Source organism: Solea senegalensis, linkage group LG16, assembly GCF_019176455.1.
Source record: "Solea senegalensis isolate Sse05_10M linkage group LG16, IFAPA_SoseM_1, whole genome shotgun sequence".
NCBI lineage: Eukaryota > Metazoa > Chordata > Actinopteri > Pleuronectiformes > Soleidae > Solea > Solea senegalensis.
The window spans coordinates 20,996,245-21,018,768 of record NC_058036.1 but is presented as its reverse complement, the minus strand read 5'-3'; the positions used below and the strand labels follow the sequence as shown (position 1 = coordinate 21,018,768).

The 22,524-nt window shown below is 42.8% G+C and overlaps 1 protein-coding gene across 5 annotated transcripts in view; it reads left to right on the top strand.

Annotated features, from left to right (window-relative positions):
• daam2 (dishevelled associated activator of morphogenesis 2) overlaps positions 1-22,524 on the top strand; it is an 85,833-nt gene that overhangs the window by 38,037 nt on the left and 25,272 nt on the right. For 4 of the 5 annotated variants that reach the window (XM_044047927.1, XM_044047926.1, XM_044047925.1 and 1 more), the window contains 3 exons: positions 4,747-4,836; positions 13,849-13,923; positions 17,690-17,784. In XM_044047927.1, coding sequence (XP_043903862.1) covers positions 4,747-4,836; positions 13,849-13,923; positions 17,690-17,784 — 260 coding nt within the window. Of the gene's footprint in view, positions 1-4,746; positions 4,837-13,217; positions 13,283-13,848; positions 13,924-17,689; positions 17,785-22,524 lie in introns of those variants that run through there. The other variant, XM_044047928.1, reaches the window with a different exon arrangement.

Genomic DNA, 22,524 nt, shown 5'->3' with positions numbered 1-22,524 from the left:
TGGGCCAGACGGAGGAGTAAACCACCTCCACGCGTCTTCACATCCATAATGGGGTCTTCCACAAGCGTCTCGAGAGTACGGAGTAAACACTGGGCTTACGCTGTTTGTTCTTAGGGCTGCGTTGTCCCAGAAATTCCCTCTGAAAAAGTGCTGGACTGAAAATCCTGAGCAGTAACTCGTCTCTCTGCTGCCTGCTGTTACTTGGAATATCAGATGGAATATGTGATATGATGCATCTGCGTCTTACACGTATTTGGCAGATGATGGAGCACAGAAAATGATAAAATGCTAAAATTGTTACTCCTTTAGGCTTTTGAAGAATGACTGCAACTTCTGGTGTCTTTCCTTCACCTGCCGTGAACTCACTGATGTCGTTCTCGGGTGTTTACACTTTAAAAGTCCAGTGTGTAAACTCTGTCACCAAAACACTGCGAGCGTCACTCTTAACCAAAGACCAGACACAGAACGACCAGAGTATTCAATCTGTTTTGCAGCAGTTCATCACCTACAGCTCAAAATCAGGCTGCTGAAAGTGAAGATGGACATTAACTGAGCTTCTGCCATACCAATACCTAACAGTAACCTACGATTCAAAGTCCCTGTCCTATTAGAACTGGGTTTTGGTCCCCATGAAGTCTACTGGTCCTGACAAAGTCAGTGTTTAGAACAGAAAAGGTGCTAAAGAGCTAACAGATACAAAAACACACACACTGAGGCTGTCTGTAGGTCAGGTCAGGACTATGAGGATTATGAGAAAGCTTCTCCTGGGTTCTTCTGGGAGTTTGGCAGCAACATCAGAATGTCCTCACTCTTCAGGTGCTCAGTCAGTGTCGCCACAGACATGAACACCAAACGCAGCTATGCTGAGAAGCAGTGCTTTAAATGTAACAGATATTTCTTTATCGCACAGCTTCTACAGTTTTCTGTACTTGCATCAGAATACAGGAGTGCATAAGAAACGACTCAGTGCCCGAGCTGTGTCGAGCACTGAACTAACATTACAGGAAAAGCAATATGTGCAATCTATTATCGGTTGCCCAGTGTAAACACTGCCAAACGCACAACAACGTCTCCTGGAGAAAGTCTGAAGAATAAACACGGCTCCAAGTCTGCCAGGAACCATATGAAAGCCTCCCGTGCCTGTAACGAACCAGACGAAGCCATGGAAATGAACCTGGAAGCAATCCTGGCTGATTTAGACACAGTGAACAAACACCACATCAGAGGGGCCAATGGATCGCATCAATTAAACTGCACATTTGCATAAGGCCGCAGAATTTCCTGATGGCAAATGTCGCTGCAGCTCTGTGTTCTGTTGTTTGGACCCGGGTGCAACAGTTTGTTTCCGCCAGTGTTTTGCACGCACAGTTGAAATGTGTACGCTCTATACTGTGTGAAGTTTGGCAGCTGTATTATGTTTTGTCACGGCAATTACCCGCTAATAACGTCTCATCATTAAATCTCATATGTGAGTCGTTGAAACTGAGTTCAGCTCAGTCACTTGTGTTCATGGGCGTGTCTGTCCCCGGTGGCAGCTCGCTGCATAAGTTCAAGCTTCAAAAGAGAAGGAACCATAACATCTGCCTCACAAGTCTCAGCTGAGCGACATATGGACGCACACATTTAACACAACTGAGCCGTGCTACTGAAGCACCGCAGAAAACACAAGGTAAATAAGGATGCTGTTAAACACACAGCTGTCCTGAAGACCAGGCCTGACTCAGCGTGTTCGCGGCATCATCGGACGAAAAGATGCACGACGACTTGTATCTGCAGCGGACTGAGAGGAGAAAGAATATTATGAACATATATCGCTTCATTTGCACAATTGAATCATGTCTCGTAGGTCAGATACAGTGCTGTCAGACATCAGATTCTCTCTGGCCTGTTTTCCACCTGCTTCATCTGTGTGTGTGTGTGTGTGGGAGCCTCTTTCTTTGTCTGTCTCTGTCTCATAATTTTGGGCAGTTTTAATCCATTCACTCTGGGCAGCGGTCCTGCTGACCAGTGTCCAGACGCTGCATCTGTGTAACCGCCACGACGTTTTCACAGTATCGACTTCAAGCGCGTAGCTCCCTCCCCGTCACTGTTACTTATTGCATGTAAACGATGTTCTCAGAGCCGCAGAGTTAAATTTATCCCTTTTTCATTTCAAACCTCAACTTGTGTTTCCAGGAAAACTCTCGGTCTCTCTAAAGCATAAATCTTGTCCTAATGTTCCCTCCTGTGTGACTCTCGAGCCGGACGCGGATCAAAAATGTGTTGCATAACAAGAGGGAATGGAAATGTTCTCCACCCTCTGCACCGTTGCTAGTGAGTTTCCTACAGTGTACACTCTGGGATGCACCCGCTCTCTTTTTCCCCTCGCTCCTGCCTCTGCCTTCGCCTGGCATTTCTAATAATTACATAAAACCCTGCTTTGACTTTTTTTAGCCTAAAAAAAGCATCATCGCTAATCTTAACTATAACCAGTTAATGCCTGATCCTAACAATAACTTAATGACAATTCAATTAATGAAAAACGTAACCAGTTACTTAGAAATGAGCTTCTGCCCCAAGAGGTAACAAATACAAGCACACACACACACACACACACGCACACGCACGTGCAAAGTCACTAAATCTGGCTGGGGTCAATAATGGCTGCTACAGTTTCCTGTTGGTTCCCTGGAGGCTGCGTATGACTTCCTGCCATCTTGCCTGTCTTTCCTCTGCCTTCCTGTCTTGTCTTGTGTGTGTGTGTGTTTGTGTCATTGTTAACTCTCTCTGTTAACACCGACACTTGACATGAGATACAGGCGTTCATTCCCTGTGTTTGCCGTTTGAAACCGGGTCGATCACACCTACTCGCTTCATGAGCTCATGTCTCGCGTCTTTCCTGTCGCCTCAGCACATCTGTCGTGAGGAAGAGGAGAGTTGAGTGGCGGAGTGTGTCAGTCAGTTTTTAAATGTGTACGGTTATTCAATAAGCAGGGCTTCGGGTGGGGGAATATTAAAAAAGGCCGTTCTGAGGCTTTAGGCATGTGTTTTTCCTCCAGTTGAGCAGCAGGTGTAACAATATTAGCTTTGGTTTATGTGAGCATGCTGGCGGAGGAGGATGAGGGCACATCAAGAGCAGGTTTCACACAGCAAAGTGGTTTTGTTTAGTTTAGTTTTGGGTGTTACTACGGTCATGAGGAGAGGCCACGTGATGCGGACGTGGTATCGGAGCTTATTTTGAAGTTGAAGGGTGGAGTGAAGGTGGAATAAAAACGTCGGGATGTTGCATAACATGGAAAGTGAAACTTCCTCTGGCCGACGTGACGGGAACATTCCTCCACCCACCCTCACGTCCTCATCCTAAACTCCATCTCCTCTTTGTCCTTTACCCTGTTTCTAATGCAAAGTGGTCCATGTCGTCCACGCTGCTTCTCCTCTGCACTGTTCCCTGTCTACCTCTTTCTACCTCTTTTTACCTCTTCATCCAACTTCAAGCCTTGTATAACTCTAATTTGAATTCTTTACTAAGAAAAACAGCCTCCAAAAAAAGCAGTAAATCCTAAATCCTAATTTCATTGCTGACGTATATTGCCTTCTCACATAACTCCCCCATCATAAAATACCTTAAATTGAGAGTGAGAGCGAGAGCATGAAGCGTAGAGATCAGCTACTGGGCTCAGTGGCCATCTGGTTCAAATCCAAGAGTCTCAATCTCCGAGTATCAGCTCCTCCAAACAGCAGCAGCAGCTTAGGAGGAAGGGCTTTGACCTGGAGACCAGGCGCCCGGCCAGAAACCAGATTCTGGGTCTCTGTTTTTGGACTGAAGTGCTGATAGTTGGTGTGTTGATGTTTGTGAAGACAGCACAGAAGTGATGTCACCCGCGATGGTCAGCTCTGACTGCGAGTCATAAATACTGATTAAAAAAAAACAGTGTTGAGATGAAACGCCGTTCAGTCAAAGACTCGAAAGCTTTAATGGCTTTTTTGTCAGCGTTAACACCCTTGAAGTTCACACCCTCGGGATTTCTGTCTCTTTCTTCCAGACCTCTGTAAAGCTGCTGCTGAATGGCTTGTGTGAGAGATGATGTCATTCTTCATAGTGTCGGGTACTTGGAATGTGGGCCACATTTGTCCGCCCTGTCCGGCTCAATGGTTGAAAACAAATCCTGGGAATCTAGTGGATGGCTTTCAGGGGCCCCCGGCTCTGGCATCGGTAGCCATCACACTCTGGGGGGGCCCCGGGGGCCCAGCACTTCTGCCTGACGTCATGGTAGCAAAACCATTATGTTAAGATTAGTGTGAGCTTGTACTCAAAGCCCTGGCGCTGTAGCATCTCAACCTCTCTGCTCCATCTTTTTTGTGCAGATCCACTTCCAGAAGCACATAGCTTCTTTTCTCTGCTTGATTCGACGCCTCCCCTATTTCTCTTTCTTCCACTGTGAATTATCCAGCTCTTCTCTTTTCCAAGACTTTTCTTTTACTCCCCGGCAGACAGAGACTCATTTCCTGGGTTCATATGCATTTCAAAGGGTGCAGGAGGCTCCGTGTACAAAGCTGAGCAATTGAGAAGAGCAGCGGGGCGAATATGAAAACACTGTTCTGCAGTCTGCGCAGGCCGAATGGCACCGTGTAAACGTCACGACCACCACAGTCATCCCGGGTCATTTCATTCTCAAAAACATAGTCCTTGTTGCTAATATGTTTCTTTATTGTGTTGTTTATTTAATAAATTGGTTTGAAAATGAACAACCTCTCTTATCATTGTAGGATGAACTAGACCTGACGGATAAGAACAGGGAGGCCATGTTCGCTCTGCCTGATGAGAAGAAATGGCAAATCTATTGCAGCAAGAAGAAGGTGAGTGGACGTCTGCTGTAATGTATTATTATTATTATTATTATTATTACTATTATTTTTATTACTACTATTATTATTGTTATTATTATTATTATTATTATTATTACTATTGTTATTATTATTATTATTGTTATTGTTATAGTTATACTGTATGTCAGCCATAGTCTCTGCCTGTACCCAAACGTCAGAGCTTAAGTACACACACACACACACACACACACCACATACATGCAAACTTCAGAGTACACAAATGTACTCTTAGCTCCTGTTTTTGGTTTCCAAGGCCCTCAATTTCCAAACCTCCCTCCCCACGTTGGAGAAAGCAATTTCCTCACGCTGCTAAAGAATTGTCATCATACCACAGGAGGACTAGAACATTCTGGTTAGGCCTCTCTTTCACCCCACTCCGTTTGCCAAAACATCGCTCTCGCTCGTACCCTTTGGCGTGGCGCTCCACAGGAACTGTGGTCTTTGTGGTCAAATATCCAGCAGGAAATGACATTGTGCTCCGAGAAAATGGGAATCCACCCCCTCCATCTCCCCCTCCCTCTCCCCCCGCCCCCCTTTCCCTCATCCAATATCAAATTGAGTAAATAGTCATAAACTCTCCCTTGTGTCTCTTTGCTAATTTGTTTATTGGCTAAAGGTATTGTTTTGAAAGCAGGATGAGCAGATACTGTAACCCTCAGGCACGCAGCCTATGATGTGATGTGCTCTGACAAGCTTTTTTCAAAAAGGAGTAAACTTCATGCACGTGTGCGTGTGTGCGTGTGCGCGCACCTGCATGTGTAAGAGTTTTGCTCTTGTATTCAGGCCAGTGTTGAGTTACCAGGAAAAAAGGAGCTGTGGTGTGTTTAGAGGGATGTCAAGGCGAGGATGGAAGCTGGAGCTCCACCACAGCTCATAATGAAATGAAATATGAGTAAAAATAATAGAAGGGGGGAAATATGTAGTCGTTCTTTTAATACACTATGATAACCATAGGACTTGGATTACGCTCAGCCCCTTGAATCTCTCTCAGAGTTTGGAAGAAGATTAAATTGTTGCACGTTTGCAAATATGAAGCCACATTAAAGGCCCGAGCTCAGTCATTCTCCAATATCACTTATTAAATATCTCTGAAAAGCAACGGCAGACGTTTATGAGAAGGCTTTGTGCTGCAGTCAAAGGCAGAAAGCCTAAACTGGGTTCAATGGGAGGATATAGTTTTTTGGTTTTTTTTGTTCCTTCCCCGTTTCATAGTCAGAAATCATTTCCTCTAAGACTGAGGTAAAGCCATGTGCCTCGGCCAGGAAGTGGAAAGCAAAACTGGAGTATTAGTGCAGGGTGGAAAGCCTGAGGAAAAACCAAAGAAACCCCCTCATTCAAGGATAAATGTAATAGAGAGTAAGGAATAAACAACAATTGTGTGGGATTATAATCTGTATGCAGAAATCCGCACAGACACAAACAACCATGCACGAGCAGGTTATTGGCGCGCGCTGTACTCTGCACCGCGTTGTCGAGCGTTTCCGACAAACACTGGCTCCCTTGTGTCCTGCAGTTGTTATGGTTAGATATCACTTGGAGGGCGTCGCTGACGCCACGACGAGGAAACAAACTCACTTTGTGTTCACCTGCTAAACAAAAGTGCCAACGCATTTACCGCAAACCACAGAACCACTGCCAGTTTCCCTCTGCCACAGTCTAGTGAAACCCATATGTATAAGTATGACGGCTCATAAAACACCTTTTAAACGCCCTCATTCTCAGTTTGACCCGTCGTTTTTACTTGTTGAGTTGTTCTAATCTAAGATCTCATAGACAATATACTGGTGTTGGCTCCATGCAAAGGCTTATTGTATTGTTTTTATAAGTAATGCTACTTTCACACACGCTGTGGACTCTTTGATATTCACTGACTAGCTTTTGAGTTTAATCTCCATCTTTTTGTCTTTGTTTCCCCATTAGGAGACATTGATTTTACAATGATTTAACAGCTTTATCCCAACACACTCATTCTTAAGGTGTGTGTGCACTCTTTAGGAGAATTTCCCAGTGCAGTTTATCACTCGTCTCAAACTACTTCTAACGTTTCCGGTCTTTTGGGTGAATCCTCTGACTCCAGCAGCGACAGCAGCCTCGGGGTCTTTTATACAGGTCACTGCGTCGTATCATCCTCTTTTATAACACTGGGATGTAACATCACCTCAGTGTCACAGTCCTGGTGACGACACTTACTTTAAAAATACAGTTTGTTTAGCATCTCACGCGATATCGTGTAACCTTTACTCTTTTATCTTTGTTTCCATAACGGCTCAGAGCTGCTCCAGTTACAGCTCATCGACAGATGCGCTGTTAAAATTACAACTCTGTTTTTCTTACATTAGAGCTTGAAGTTCCAGAGTAAGAACTGAAGTATTGACTCAAAAACAAAGCCTCACACAGTCGTTTAGGTATAGTAGACATTATTCCTCATAAACAAGTGATATACATGTTTAAGTCAGGCTTGGATGCTCAGAAGTAGAGCTGCAATGATGAATAGAATAATCAGTTACTAAATCATTCGTCAACTGTTTTGATAATTGATTAGTGTGCTCCTCAACGTCTTAATTGTCAATAGTTTATGGTTCCTTTGGTCCATACAACAAAGAAATCATTAAAAAGGAATTATTATATCGATTTGTGGCCAAAACAGGACGTTTTAGAAAGTCATCATTTTGCAGTTTGGGAAACAAAGATGAAAATGTTCCAGACATTTTATGGATCAAATAACTAAGTGATTAAATGAGAAAACATTTCACAGATGAATCAATTATGAAAATAATCGTTAGTTGCAGGCCTGCTCTGAAGTAAAGGGAGACTTTGTTCCCATATAATGAAATTCTACGTCACTTTTTGTTTACCTGTAGCTACTTTAGTTTGTTTGTTAGAAACGCGGTCAGTCAGAATCAGTTTGTTATGAATATATTTTACTTTATTAAAACCAACATGGCATAAGTAAATCTTTATGTGTGTGGGTAAATACATGTATGTGTGTGTGTTCTTGCATGATTCGCATCATGCAGCCCTCAGGTAGAGAACACAGTGGAACATCTAATAACGCCTGCTAATCGTTCAGTGCCAGGAGGCAAACAGGGTCTCCTGACTCACATTTGTACTGCTTCACTGATCTAACACACACACACACACACACACACACAGAGGTTCACACTGCTGTCCTTTTAAGGACTCTCATTGACTTCCATTCATTTGGAAAACCTAACCAAAGCCTTATCCCTAACCTTAAGCACAGGCAGTTAACCCCAACTTTGACCTGACCACAATTCACATCTTAGCCCTTAACATAAGCAATCATCAGAAATTAGGACCAGGTTTTGGTCTCCATGAGGTCTACTGCTCGTGAGGAGGTCAGTGTTTATGTAACAAATACAAGTTTACACACACACACATCAGCCAATGATCGCACATCACTGCCCTTCATCAGCCATCGTACAAACCTGAACACAGATCTGTTATCTACAGGCCTGACGTTCTCTTAAAGAGAACCTGCTCTGTATTTGTTTTGCTGCCCAAAATCAACCAAGCACATGTGACATAATCCACAACATGAACTGGCCCCACATGTGTTTTATCCCCACCACTTAAACTAATGTGACCCCGGGCAAAGGTTCCTGCCCGAGCGTGTGTCAACACTCGCGTAACATAAACATAAACTACCTGTAAGAGATAGCGCGGCATTACATAATCTCCCAGAATTCAATATCCTGTCCATTTCCTGCCTCTGTAGGTGAGACTTTATATCCCGGCTTCCAAAGATAAATATTCCCTGCAGAGAGACTGGCTTGTTGGAATGTTAGACGATCCCCCCTCGTTGCGTAGTCTGGCACAGTGCGGTGACAGCTGGAGCGGAGAATATTATGAGGAAAATGCTGATTTGAAGGACGACTGACACGTTGGACCTGTAGCTGGACATGTGCTTTCTCTACAATATGACATATTTGATATGTGCATTTGGTTTATTCAACAGTAGATTGTTTGCCACTTATTAATCTGTTTTGTCTAAAACATCTAAAATCACAACTTCTCAAAAGTTACATTTTGTCCAAGCAACTGTAATCAGACAAAAAAAAAGTCTATATTCCACTTGACAGAAGAAAAGTGATATTATCAGTCATGTGACCTCATTCAGTGGAGGAAAAACCTGCATTTCAACATTAACTTACATTCATATTGTTAATAAATGATTTAGATTTGACAATAAGGCCATTATTAATCACAATGTGAATAAAAACAATGAAATGAGTGAGTGAATGAATGATCCTAGACTAACCTAAAGTCTAAGAATGGCAGACCCATCTGTCTGAAAAGAGAGAACTGAATCTACATCCTTACTAACTAATTAATCATCTAATTAGTTGTTAAGTAAATTCAATACAAGAAAAACAAAAAAGCCCGGAGGTAATCATTGTTTCTATCTATAAATGAACCTCTGTGTTGTATTTGAGCAGTGAATTCACTCCGCTCTTCTTTTTCTGCAGACTTTTTCATTTCTTGCCAAATACAAATTCCTGTAACTGGGCTCTTTCCTCTGTAAATGTAGGCTTCTGCTGTTCGCGTCCTTTTGTTCTTAAAGTGCTCTTTGAGTATAGGTTATTTAACTCTCTGTATTGTGCTTGCCTGCCTTTACTGTCGTGATTTTGGAACGACCGGTCAATGTCCCCACGCGGCAGCCAGGGTCTCCCCGGGGGCCTCTCTGAGAACGGTGAGGAACAGTGAGAGCGAGTGTTTGCACGTCCAAGGACGAGTCGACTCAGATCGCCAGAAACCAGAGACTGCGTGGAAACATTTTCACTGATAGCCAACGTATAGATGCTGGGCCTGTTTTACACCAAGAGAGTTGAACTGCACTTGAAAGAGGGATTGGTCTGAGTCGGCTGCCAAAGCCCGCAGACTGGAAAATGTGCTGAGCTGCACAACATGTTAATGTGGATGTAAATGTGGGGGTTGAAGCTTGCAGTGGATTGTGACATAACCCTATTGTATGAGAAAATAAGTTTGAAACAAGTAGAAAACCCACTATAAGACTATCACATGCTTACCTTTGTGGCAAACGGAGAATTTCAGCTTTAAAGTGGAAACAAATATTAATATATGATATTTTTACAGCAGGTTTTGGAAGGTGGCATTTTCTGCATATAAGAGAGTTTTAATAAAAAACAGTGGATTTGTGAAAACAAAATGGCCTTTAAAGGGTTAATATTTCAAAAATATTATTAATATTTGATATGTATATTTCAGGCTGAAGTAGCTTTAAAATATTGACTAATTTAAAGTAGACAGAAATATTAACATATAATATTTTTACAGCAGTTTATGGCAAGGTGGCGTTTTCTGCCACTAGGAACAAATTAGTAAGTTTTTTAAAGGGACTCTTAAGGGTTAAAAGCACACATGACATCTTGAGTTCTCCATCTGTAGCCGGTGAAACCTTAAAGAAAGTTTAACATCTCTGAGACGGCTCGCTACATGACAGCAGGGCTGCTCACATATGTAATTTCATCTGCTCTTTTAACAGGTGCCCCCACAGACATGGCAGCCTCCCAGATACACAGGGATTCTTGAATATTCTTGAACTCCGGCTATAGTCGGGTATTCGGGTCTTCTCAGAAACAACATATCCTTGGACAGATGCTTGTAACGCGGAGCACGTCAAAGAAATAGATCTGATGCACCGTTGGGGATTCCTGTCCTCCTGTAAATCATCTTTAACGTCAGCAGACGGGGGGAATGTACAGTGCAGTGTAGGCGTGTAATTGCTGTAATAGAAAGATGTGCTCGACTTTACAATGATGCAGTGGAACACGGGAGAGGAATGTTTTCATCCAGGAGTCTTGACTTTTCATTTGATCCAGGCTCCAGTCTACGGAATCTGGCCTCTTATCAGGAGACTTAAACACCGCTCATCATGTGCGATTAACTCAACAGAACGGTTTGATCGAGGAAGCAGCACTCGAGAATTAACTCATCAACACTTCAGCTCCTGGAAATTCTGCTCTTAAGGGCGACTTTTCAGAAGGTTTGCAGGCCGACGTGATATAGGACCCCCAAAACAAACCTCGTGTTGTCAGACTTTTGTTTCATTTGTCCAAAAAACGAGATGATAATTACAGTACTTTGCTGTTGGCTCGTGAAACTGCCAGAGCGAACGCTGCATTGGACTCGACATGTTTTCGAGGGGTGTGTCGGCGGCTGTAATTTGGCTGAAGGGCCAGAGAGAGAGAGAGAGGCAGTTAAGTTGTTAATCTCAGCGTCAGGATCTGTCTGGCATCGCGTCCTGAGCGTGTCAGCAGCACAGTGGAAAACACAAGCTGCTGTTGTTGTTTTAGAATTGCTGTTAAAGCGGGCATGGGCTGCTGCAGATCAGAAACAGCGGTCATTGAGACGACTGAAACTCACGCTCACAGAGTCAAAGATTGTGAGACGTTCGTTGGGAAACTTGACGTAACAAGAGGATTTTGAAGTTGGTCTTGTTTGATCTTGTTGTGCATAAACTTAGACCAATCTCATCTAAATTGGAGGAACATTATAATAATGACTTTGATAAAGCATTATCATGCAGGGCGTTATAGTATGATATGATTATTATGCTTCACAGTCATAGTTATAGGCATTAATGATAATAAATAGTTTTATAATGTCCTTTTATATGTAATATACACTATGAGGCCACATAATCACTGTTATGATGCTCTTATACAGTAAGTAGTCATTAGGTCTTCTAAATGAAGTAATGAAATTCCTGTGGTCACTGTGTGTTTTTAAGTTATTAGATAGAATACACACCGCCCGCCCCTGCCCCCTCCCATAAATGGACAACACGTAGTCTCAAAATATAGATTTATTCTCCTTTACCTTTCTCTGTGTGTTTGTTATAAGCAGATGTTGTTACTTTTAGAAACGTTAGTTGATGGATCCGCTGAACGGTCTGTTCCTGCAGCTTTATGTAGGTTTTAGTAGAAAGTAAGACATCTGGAATGTCTCTGTTGTCTGTGATACGACTCTCTCACACTCCATAAATGACACACGCAGAAGAAAACAACGTCAGCGGAAGCCTGAAATCAGTGAGGGCCCTGTGGTCTCACCAAATCTATACAGACAAGTGCTTTCAAAAGTAAATGTAGTTTTTGAATTTGAAGTGGCATTTTTTAAGATGTAAGTGTCACTGAAAGTCTTTTCAAAGAATTACCTTACAAAGCCAATTATGCATGAATGGAGCACACTGGGACTTTCAGACTCTCGCTGACGTGCTTCCAATAACGAGAGCAACAACAATGTCCACCAGTGCTCGGAGCTAAACAAGACCAGATGTGAGCGAGCGACGTGGTCTGTGTATTCCCGGGTGTCTTTCTTGCTCGTGGCATCTCTCCTTGTAGGATTTCGCAGGTCAGACTGATCTCAGACGCAGCTATTTGACATTGAATGTGGAGGACACTTGATTCCTCAAGGCTGTTGTTTCTTTTTTCTCTATCTCACAGTGTAATAAAATCTCAGACATGTGAACAAACACTCTCAGACGCCATAACCAACTCTTATGCACAGGCAGATCTGTGGATATTAAAGTATGGAGCTAAGGTCAGAACCCCAAGGATGAATCTATTAAAGGGAAATAGTTTGTCAAATAAACCGGTCCACATGCATAATAGATGTGAGACGCTTTAACAAAGGAATAATATCAAAATGAAAAGCGGCCTGAGCTCCAGAAAATTGCACGTGTCTGGAGTCCGTCCATGATTTGGCCTTGTGTTATCAGAAGCATAAATATTCATATCAAAATTCATCTGAATTCTCCTGAGTATGTCTGCCATATCCTTTTCGTGGGTTAAATTTACAATTTAGACTCTTGATGAAAGGTCAGAGCCTTATCATTCATCACTGTAAGGACAGCCCCCATGTCAAAGTGTTCACATTGTTTGAATACTGTGGCTCTGGTGTGGTGATTGTTGAATGAACGCTGCTACTCCCTGTTATAAAAACAGTTTTCCAACAGATATGTCGGGTGCGAGACAACAACTTTACACTAAAATATCCCAATATTTCATGGTGAGCTACCGCACTGGTAGCTCACCATGCACTGTATTGATATGTACGGAGCAGGATTCTGTAGTTCCCTGTTGTTTGAACAGATCTGAGTTTAAAAAAACAAAACAACATATCATTTTACAGATCATCTCACTGAAGAAAGAGGTGATGCTAATTGTTCAAATGTTCAGCCGTTGTCGTGTGTTTTGATTCAACGAAGCGTTTGGACCCGGAAATCGTATTTTGAAAGGGTGCTACGTCCGATTTGATAGCCGGATATGCACGGTGCCTGTTTCCGCTAACACAGGATGTTTACAGTATGCCGGTAGCATATTAGGTTAACCGTCGGATCAATAAACACCCCGAAAATGACAATTTGGCACAAGTAAATAAAATCAACACTAACCATCAACAGTTATTACCCTAAGGACCTTAACAATTGTATTGTCACAAGTTGTGATATAATGTTTAGGAAAATAAATGCGTAGATCCCTTCGGAGTTTCGCTAGCTTAAATGAGGGTTGTTTACACTACCTCATGCGACATGGTAAATCGCGCGTGCGAGTCATTAAGTGCGCGCGTGTGATAAAAAAAATATGTGACGAGTTATCTCGCGTGCACAAATGTATTTATTTTTTTACCATATAAGTCACCTTGAGGGCTCCGTAGATATGGAAATATTGTTGACAGTTGTGTTGTGTTGTTATTAAGCCTCAAACCAACACAGTTGGCAGCAGACTTTCAGCCGATTGACCCTCCTTCTCCCTCAACTCTACATAATAAGTATTTGTAGTCCAATAAACTCTTGCCAATTCATAGCCCTAGTGGATACATTAAGAAAATGTACCAATATGTGTTAATATGTCCAATGTACAATCTGTGTGCAATTGAACTCTGTGAATTAATGTGGCTGCTGTGTTTGATTCGATCCGTCTTTGTTTCCATGCACAGGAGCAAGAGGACCCCAACAAATTGGCGACCAGTTGGCCGGACTATTACATCGACCGCATCAACTCCATGGCTGCTGTAAGTCCACTCCGCTGAGTGAATGTCTGCACTTCAGGCTTGTGACTCTGGAGAGGTCACCGTTCACTCAGTCTTTCTCAGATTTCTCTCTTGGCTCGCTTTTATCGTCTCCCTGCTGACTGCTTGTTAGATGTGCATGAGCACATTCCTTCACTGTGACCCCAGCATTCACACACAGTGATGACAAACAGCCTATTTAGACTCTCAGCAGTTGAGTCAGTGGGAATGGGACGGTTAAAAGTCCAGGAGCAAAGCCAGGATAACAATATTCATTATTTCTAGCATGTGCGGCTGCCAACGTAAACACCAAAAACTGTCCTCCACAGTATCACTGATATAGTTATTGCTCCTATGTAATTTATGATATTTATGATATTTGGTCGTAGATTTAGCCACTGGCTGTTTGGTGCCATTGGCCTCTGACCCCAAAGTTCTTATGTGACGACAAGTTGGCTCCCAAATGTTTGTAGATCGTAAAACATGACATTTTCTAGAGTGGTTCCTAAAGGACGACATGTTATCGTGAAATATAGAGACTTAGGAAGATAATGGTGGAGACAGTCATGCACTTCTGGCAGGAGACTCATGTATCAGCTACAGACTCTTGAGCATTCCAGTGGCTGTTGTTGTTTTTCTTTTTTTACCCACTTATAATATAGCCTTTCCAGAATCAGATAAAGCCTTCAACCATAACTTACACCGGGCACCTTAAACACAGAGCCAAAATGTAATGACATTTAATATCTGTTTATTGCCGTTTTCTGTGGTTTTCTGGCCAATAATGTCTGTGTCAACATTTCACACTGAGTGCGCTGCTATTTTTGCAGCTGTTTTTGTTTACGGGCTCCACTGAGAAGACGTGAGGTAGTTACCCTTACACTTAACACTGGTACCTGAGCTCTGGAGCAACACTTTTTCTGTCATTTTCTTACAACGGCACATGCATGCACACACGGTATGTTCAGTGAAGTGAAGTGAAGAGAAAGCGCTGATTTGTGAGTTGCCAAGAATTTTAAATCCACTCGGGCTGCAGCGGTGCCTCTGTGCTAATAGATGTTAGACACTCTGTCAAAGTTATGCTTCTGCCTTTGGTTTTCTTTTAGACTTCACTACTGTAAAACAGGTCTCTGCAAATCACGGGTTTATAGTCTACTGTGTAGTTGGCTATATGGACCTTTACATTTTTCTTAAAACTAGTGCCAGTAAAAGAAACAACTGTATAAATAATTGAACTCATATTATGTAGTGGGTTTGGTGTAATACGTCGGGGCGGGGGGAGCAAAACAAATTAATTCACATTTGAAACGACCAAAATTATATCTTTGAAAGAAATGGAAGACATTTTATGACCCCGTAATAGATTAAATAACTCTTTGAAGATGTCTTTTCACAGCCTTCATTGAGCGTGGACTCTCGTGTGACTTCCACTTAATCACAATCGCTCTTTTTCCGTCATAACTCCAACCAATTTCCTTTTATTCTCCCCATCTCTGTGCTCCAGACAGACTTTGGACATGAGAGCGTTTTAAAATGTGATGCTGGTCCATGACTTTATAGCTTGGCTCACAGAGGAGCTCACCGGGGACAGATCCCATCCACAGGAGCTGATTTACTGGATGATCTCATTTTCATTTTGCCACCCAGAGAGATTACCGTGCAACCACTGTCTTGATGTTCATTCATAAAACAATGTCAGTTCTCTGGGGTTGCTCGTTGATCACAGAGTGATAACTCAAACATCCTCTCGACTCTGACAAGAGTTTCTATAGCCCTGCTGTGTCCGAGCTGCAGAGCTCCCACCTGGATTAAAACTGTCACCGGATCAAACACAGAGGCAACGGGAAGATTTGTTTTTCTACCAGTGATGTGAAGCAATGCATCGAAAAATCTTTTTTGCAGCTTCTCGTGCTTCAAAATCAAACTCAAACCAGAGTCAGTTAGAGGGATCTGCTTCAGACCAGGTCCCCGGCAGAAGCTTATTTTCAGGGACTGGTGACAGGACTCAAAGTATCAAATAAAAAGATCCTGCAGCCTGTCTTTACATGGACAAATTGTTTATTTAGGAGTCAGTATTCAAAGGCATCAAGTGTGGCCCTACATTTGTTGTTTCCTCTTAAAATAACCCTTAGATTCATCAGATCTTCATTTATACTTCATTTAAACAAAGTGACAAAAAGTTGTTAAAGTTTTCTAAAGTTAGTTTTCGCTCTCTTTGACCTGTGACGGGACCTGAAAGCTCACACCCAGTGTTCCTGTGCCGGACTCGATCAAGCAATCACACTTAAAAATGCTCTTTAGCAGAAAAGACTGCGGCACTTTTGCACTTTCTAATGAAATGTGTTGCAGCTGCACAGTTAAATACATGTTTCCAGTCATAAAGTAAATCCACAGAATTACAGTTGTTAGTTTTAATCCACATGGGAACAACAGGATATTAGCTGTAGTTTTCAGTTCCTATTTTGTTTGCTTAATCAAATATTTGTGCTCTGTCCAACTTTTTTTTCTAAAAAAAATAATATTATTTGTCTTTATTTATTTTAAATTAGTGTGTGTGTTTTTGTTTTTTTTTGAAATCTTGATGCATCATTGATACACATGTTCCAAATTAAGGTTTTTCATGAGCTGCACTCATCGCCCACTCAGCAAAACGACGCAGTGACAATTAGCTCGGAGGCGCAGGTCTGGCTCTGGGGGGCACTTCCCATAATAAGAATTTAGGGAAGTACCTTGTGCTGGTTTACCAACGGGCTTTAATAGCATCCGTATGTGTATGTTGGCCACAGGTTAGAATCATTTTACAAATAACAGATGTAGGAAGGAGCCATTTGGCCAGACTAACTGACATGGTAAACTGGCTCACAGCATGACCGAATCATTCATTCACCCCAACACTTGTTGTGTCCAACTTCCCATTGACTACAGTATGAGCTTAATCGCGGAGACAAAGTGCAGCCAGAGCTTTTTTCCCTTCTTGGCACGCGGTCCGTGAACCATCTGGACTTGAGGCTAAGTCGAGTGGATGGATGTTTTGACTGCGCTGTTTCTAGATTAAACAGTCTCGCTCGCTGGACGGACCGGAGCTGTTGAAGGTAGTCAAACATGGGGTGGATTCAGTTTGCCATGCGGCTGCTGTTTGTCCAACACTGGCTGCTCCCACTGTAAATATTTCCACCCGACTATGACATGCATGTCATTTATGATGGGTTTGATCGAGGTAGGAGAAAAGGGGGTTTACTTTTAAGCAATATCATACTTTCATGTACATTAAAAGGCACCCACTTTTGAGCCACTTTCTCTTTTGCTGAACCACTCTCTTTGTTTGGACCTCAGCGCTTCTTGGCAGTGGTGCTGCTGTGGAAAAAGCCTGGAGAGGCTGAACAGACGCCCTGTGGCCCGGACTAATTGGAGCACAGTGGCTCTTTGATGTCGCTGAGGGAAGCAGTGATGATGCGTTAACATCACCACTGTCAAAGTGTTTTCTTTATTATTAACCCAATTTGTTAAAGGCTTGATTGAAGCTAATTGTCTGCCTGACTTGTTTTGACATGTTGTAGAACTGTTCACACAGTTCAGTTTCTGTGGTGTTATTGCCAAATTATATTTAAGTTTCACCTAGTTGACCAAGTGGAAACAATGGAACTTTAAGTAAAAGTGAAAAATCCAGTCGTTATGCCAATAAGCAGCGTGTCCAGTGGACATTTTGACAGGTATTACTGATAACCATGTGATGGAGAGCAATCAGTCATGTATTCCACAATCTGTGCAGATGCAGACCCTGTTTGCCTTTGACGAGGAGGAAATGGAAATGAGGAACAAGGTGGTGGAAGATCTGAAGACAGCACTTCGGACTCAGCCAATGAGGTGAGTTGTTTTTTTTCCCCCTCAGACCGTACAGAGACCTGCATTGTGCGACGCTCATCAGTCATGCATTCCCACTCTTGGACTGGTTGAATCAATGTCACACCTAGTAAATCCAGCAGATATAACATGCAACAGTACGGCTTCGCAGGCTCTTGTCCCAACAAAGGGGGTCCACTTACTTCAAACTGAAATGCCAGCAATTAAATGATATTTTTAGATCCGCACTCCAAATTTCTCTTCCCCTGTTATGGCCATCGACAGCTGTTTTGCCTCAGTCATTACCACAAAGAAAATGTTCAAGGACACATGAACGAATACAACACTGCCCCGCTTCCCTCATCATCAGCTCCTTTGCAGCTGTCAGTCAAGCCTGTGCCAGTTGTGTGATGCAGTGGTCTGCGCCAAACTGGGGGTGTTGAGTTTTCTCAAGGGCAGTTATTAAGTGACTAATGTGCAGAGTGACAAATACTCAGGACACTTTGTGTCTGGGTCATGTCTGGGTTACGTGTGTTTCAGAATAGTCCACATTTATGTTTGTATCTGCTCACGTGTGGGGCTGGAAACAAGGAAACAACTCTCGGAGTCTAAGAACATGGACGTCTGGAAAGGCACAAGCTACATGTAGTCCTTCAAAATAGTGAAAAGTTTGTAAAAAGTACTTTATAAAGAGCTTATCTTTTAACTTAATATTCATTGTCTTCTACTTATGAAGGAGAGGGTTGAAAATGACGACCTCCCTCACAGAAACAGCCCGTACATATCCGACTCTATACACTTTAAATGGTATAATTAACATCAGTGGATAAAACGTCTTCATAATGCTGTCGGGTCAGTGAGGGGATTGGATATGAATGAAAGAGCTCCAGCCTTCACTCCGGTGAAACTGACCTAAGACTGTGGGATGAGCCAAGATTAACTTTGAAGCCAAAGTGCTCCAAAATGTTCGGAGGAAATTAATGATTTAAGTTTCATTTCAAAATATTACTCATCCCTGTAACGGTCATAAAATATAAAAGTGATTCGTTCCAGGGACTCGTTGAAGGGGGGAGCCTGTGGATGCTCTGATTAAACATTAAATCTGATTTGAAACCTGCTCACATTCGTCCGTATCAACTGCTCTTTTGGCCTCTTTGCTACTGAATTGGGAAAATGAAGTATTTTACGGTCCAAAAACAAACTTTCTACTGTGGATGGATTCACATGAACTGCTTTTACATGAAAGAATAACACGCAGGAAACAAACAGCAGTTCAGTGTCAGGGTAGGAATAAGAGAGAAGTTTGCAGTTGAAGGGAATCAGCTGTGGTAAATACCCCAGGACAGTTTTAGACACTTCACTCTTGATGCATCTTTCTTGTGCTTCCACTCATTCACTCTTTTATTTATGGACCTCATTTTACCTTAACAAAGGTGGCTATAATTCCCTCTTCAACGCTGTTCAGTGCTGCGTTTGCAGCCACACTGCTCTCTGTGAGTCTTTGCTCATTAGCACACAAATGTTTTTTTGGCACAATAGCACTGATGTGTGGAGCAGGTGTGTCCCACAGTCTCTGTGTGTGCCCAGGGAAAGTCTGGGCAGCGTGTTAATGTCCCGCCACGTCCCAGCTTTGTGACAAATACACCTCACCTGTCACACACAACAAAAGGGACACGCAGTGTTTGAAAGTGGACTCTCCTGCGTCCCTTTGTGTGTATCCATCTTGTCCCCGTGTGAGACATGATGGTGTTGGTGTCTGTCCGTATTGAGCTTTGATTCATGTCTGTGTTTGGACGCCTGCCTGAAACGGCCTCCCACCCTCCTTCCCTCTGGCGTTGCACAGAGGCAGCTGGGTGTGGATGTGAAGAGGTGCCCTTGTGCCCTCAGTCAGCTCTGCAGGGCCACAGTGTGCCGGGTGCCAGGCAGAGTGCACAAGACGCCACATTGTCACCAAGACACCCACCGATATCACGGTCACTCCCAGGCCCAGTATAAGTCACTGAAAACCAACTTCAACACATCGTTCTGTTTAATATAAACTAATTTTAAACTGCAGTCGTACCTCAATCTTGATGTGAGTGTAACCAAAGCAACTTGTTTGGATTAAAGATCTGAAGAGACCAGAAGAAATGACAAGAAACAAAATAAATAATCTGGTCAGTAAGAGACAAAGTGCATCGTACAGACTTTTCACAGATTTATTCCCAATAAGATAATCTGCTCTCTCATCATCCTCCTCTTCCTCACACATACTTCATCGCCAAATTAGGAGATGAGGCGGCTCTAATTATTATCATTTAACTTATTTATTGTTATTTGATTCTCCGATCACATACCCTGGTATTTACAGTGGAACCGTATTTCTGATTTTCCTCCAAGTACCACCAGTGGAAGCTTGCGTTCCACTGGTGGTGCCGCCTGTTCCACAGTTTGAGAACCGTGGGAATAGAGAAAAGAACAATGAGTTTTCTTCAGTAAAACTCATGCTCCTGTTTGCGAGCAAACATCACTCCGGTGGCATTTCTAACATCTGAAGCACTGCAGCTACTGTAGGAACAGTGATCTAATGCTGGCAGAATGAAGACTTGGCACACACACACACACACACACACACACACACTGAAACTACAACACTATTTCAGAGCGACTGGACTGTATCAAACACTGACTCTGTCTCTGAGCAGCAACAGCAGGACATCTTTATCCCTGCTGTATAAGAACTTTCCCACTGACCAGAAATAGTTTTGAATCGTTAACATTTGTATTAGTTAGATTAGTGTATATTGTACTTATTTAAAACATCAATGTGATGACTTATAAACACCCATAAAATTGGCGTCATTTTGAAATTTAATTGAATTATTTTCCTGCATGAACTCGCAGCTCATGTCATTTTCTCTGCCGTTTGTTTATCAGCTGTCGGATGGAGTTTAAATGTTTACGGATGCATGCTTACTCACATACAGCCCAGTCTTAGTTCTAGTAAACATGTGAGGGCCGCTGTGCCAGAGACAGCTGTGCAGTCACATCATATCTATACAGTTTTGGGGTTTAGACTTCACTGTTTAATGCATTTACATGAAGGTCGTTGATCTGCTGAGTCATTCTCACTCATGTTTACGTCCCCGTGCTTTTAGTCAAGACATCCTGTGTTTCCATCACTGTCATTTTCGTGGTGTAATGACTCCAGGAGGACAGGAAATGAAGTTTTTTTCCGGGGGTCAGCGAGGCTGTGTTGACCCAGAATGCACTGCAGTCCCAGGCTCACGTCAGCAGAGCATTGCGTTGCTTCCCAGAGCGGCTCGCATGACCATTGTTTCTGTAAATTTCTTCCAGCAAGAATATTGACTCGAGCGGACTGCAGCCGTCCTCCTCCTGTGTCAATAACCCTTTGGACGATTTGCCACCACCACGTGCAAATATTATCCCTCAAAACATTTAGCTGTTGGATCTCTCAAAGCTTCGAGTTTGAAAAAAAGAAAAGAAAAAAGGGAGAACTTTATATTTGTTTTCACATATTAGTAGAAACATTAATGGCGGAGTGGAGTATCACACCTTGAAAGAGTCTTGGATGGAGCCGTGTTTTTGCTTCTCTCAGAGCGCACATTTCTCACCCTCTGCTCCTTAAAGACTCAGTTAAAGTGAAAGTGGAGAGGACAGAGGGCCAGGTGTGTAGATGCAGGCAGAGTTAAAGAGGGGTTTGTGTTTTAATGGCAACAAACAAATGGAGAGCAGGGAAAAGGTGGAGTGAAGCAGAGTGTCCACAACACTGGCGATTGCTCTAATGGCACATTTCCACGATATAGTCCCGGCACGGCTCTACTCGTCATGGTTTTGTTCATTTACCATTACTATAGTACCTCCTCAACGTGGGCGGAGTCATCATACTCGACACACATGAACTAGTAACTTATAGAGCGGTTCTTTTCAGTGTACTGAATCATTATTCATCATCATTCCTTTGCTTAATGTTGTCAAATATGCACTTTGCTGTATTCACATTTCAGTACGAAACACGATTAGAATGCAGATGTCTCACTAGTTCGTTCAGAATCAGCTGTTTATCCCAGACGATGGACCGTCTTGTTTCATTGTTTGACTTGTTAACCGTGAATCAGGGCCGCAAACTGTTTCTATTTAATTTCATGTTAATATCACATTAAATCAATCATCAACATGGCTTTAATAAATAAACTCAGTCATTCCCTCAATGCTCTGCTATGTTGTGCTGCACTGCACAGATGTGCACAGTGTCCATGGGTTTCATTGTTGTCTGGTCATATGTAAAAATGTGTCAGTTTTATGTTTGTTACCCTTTGTTCGGCTCATATTTTACCCCAGTCAAACACTGGGCTTCACATCAAGCACCTTTTATTTGAATGTGAGCGCTGGGGTGATAGATGGTGTGTGACTCATGCAGCACCTCAGTGTGTGTGTGCGTGTGTGTGTACGTGGTGATTGTACGAACGAGAGAAGAAAGTCGGGCAGCAGCAGCAGCAGCAGCGCACGATCACTTGATTTTATGTGTGCACTTAGAAGTGTGTGGTCAGGCTTTGAGGCCAAGCTGAACTCTTGACCGCCTGTCTGCCACACAGGGTCATCCTCGGTTCAAAAAGCCAGGATGTTTTGTCTGTCAAGCTGAAAACCTCAACAGCCCATTTGGTTGGAATGGATTTCTGAACTTCAATTTGAGCATCTGGATTAGTTTTCTGCGCTCGCCCCGCGCTCGCTCGGAATATCGTCTGCTTCTGCTTGAGGGGGTTT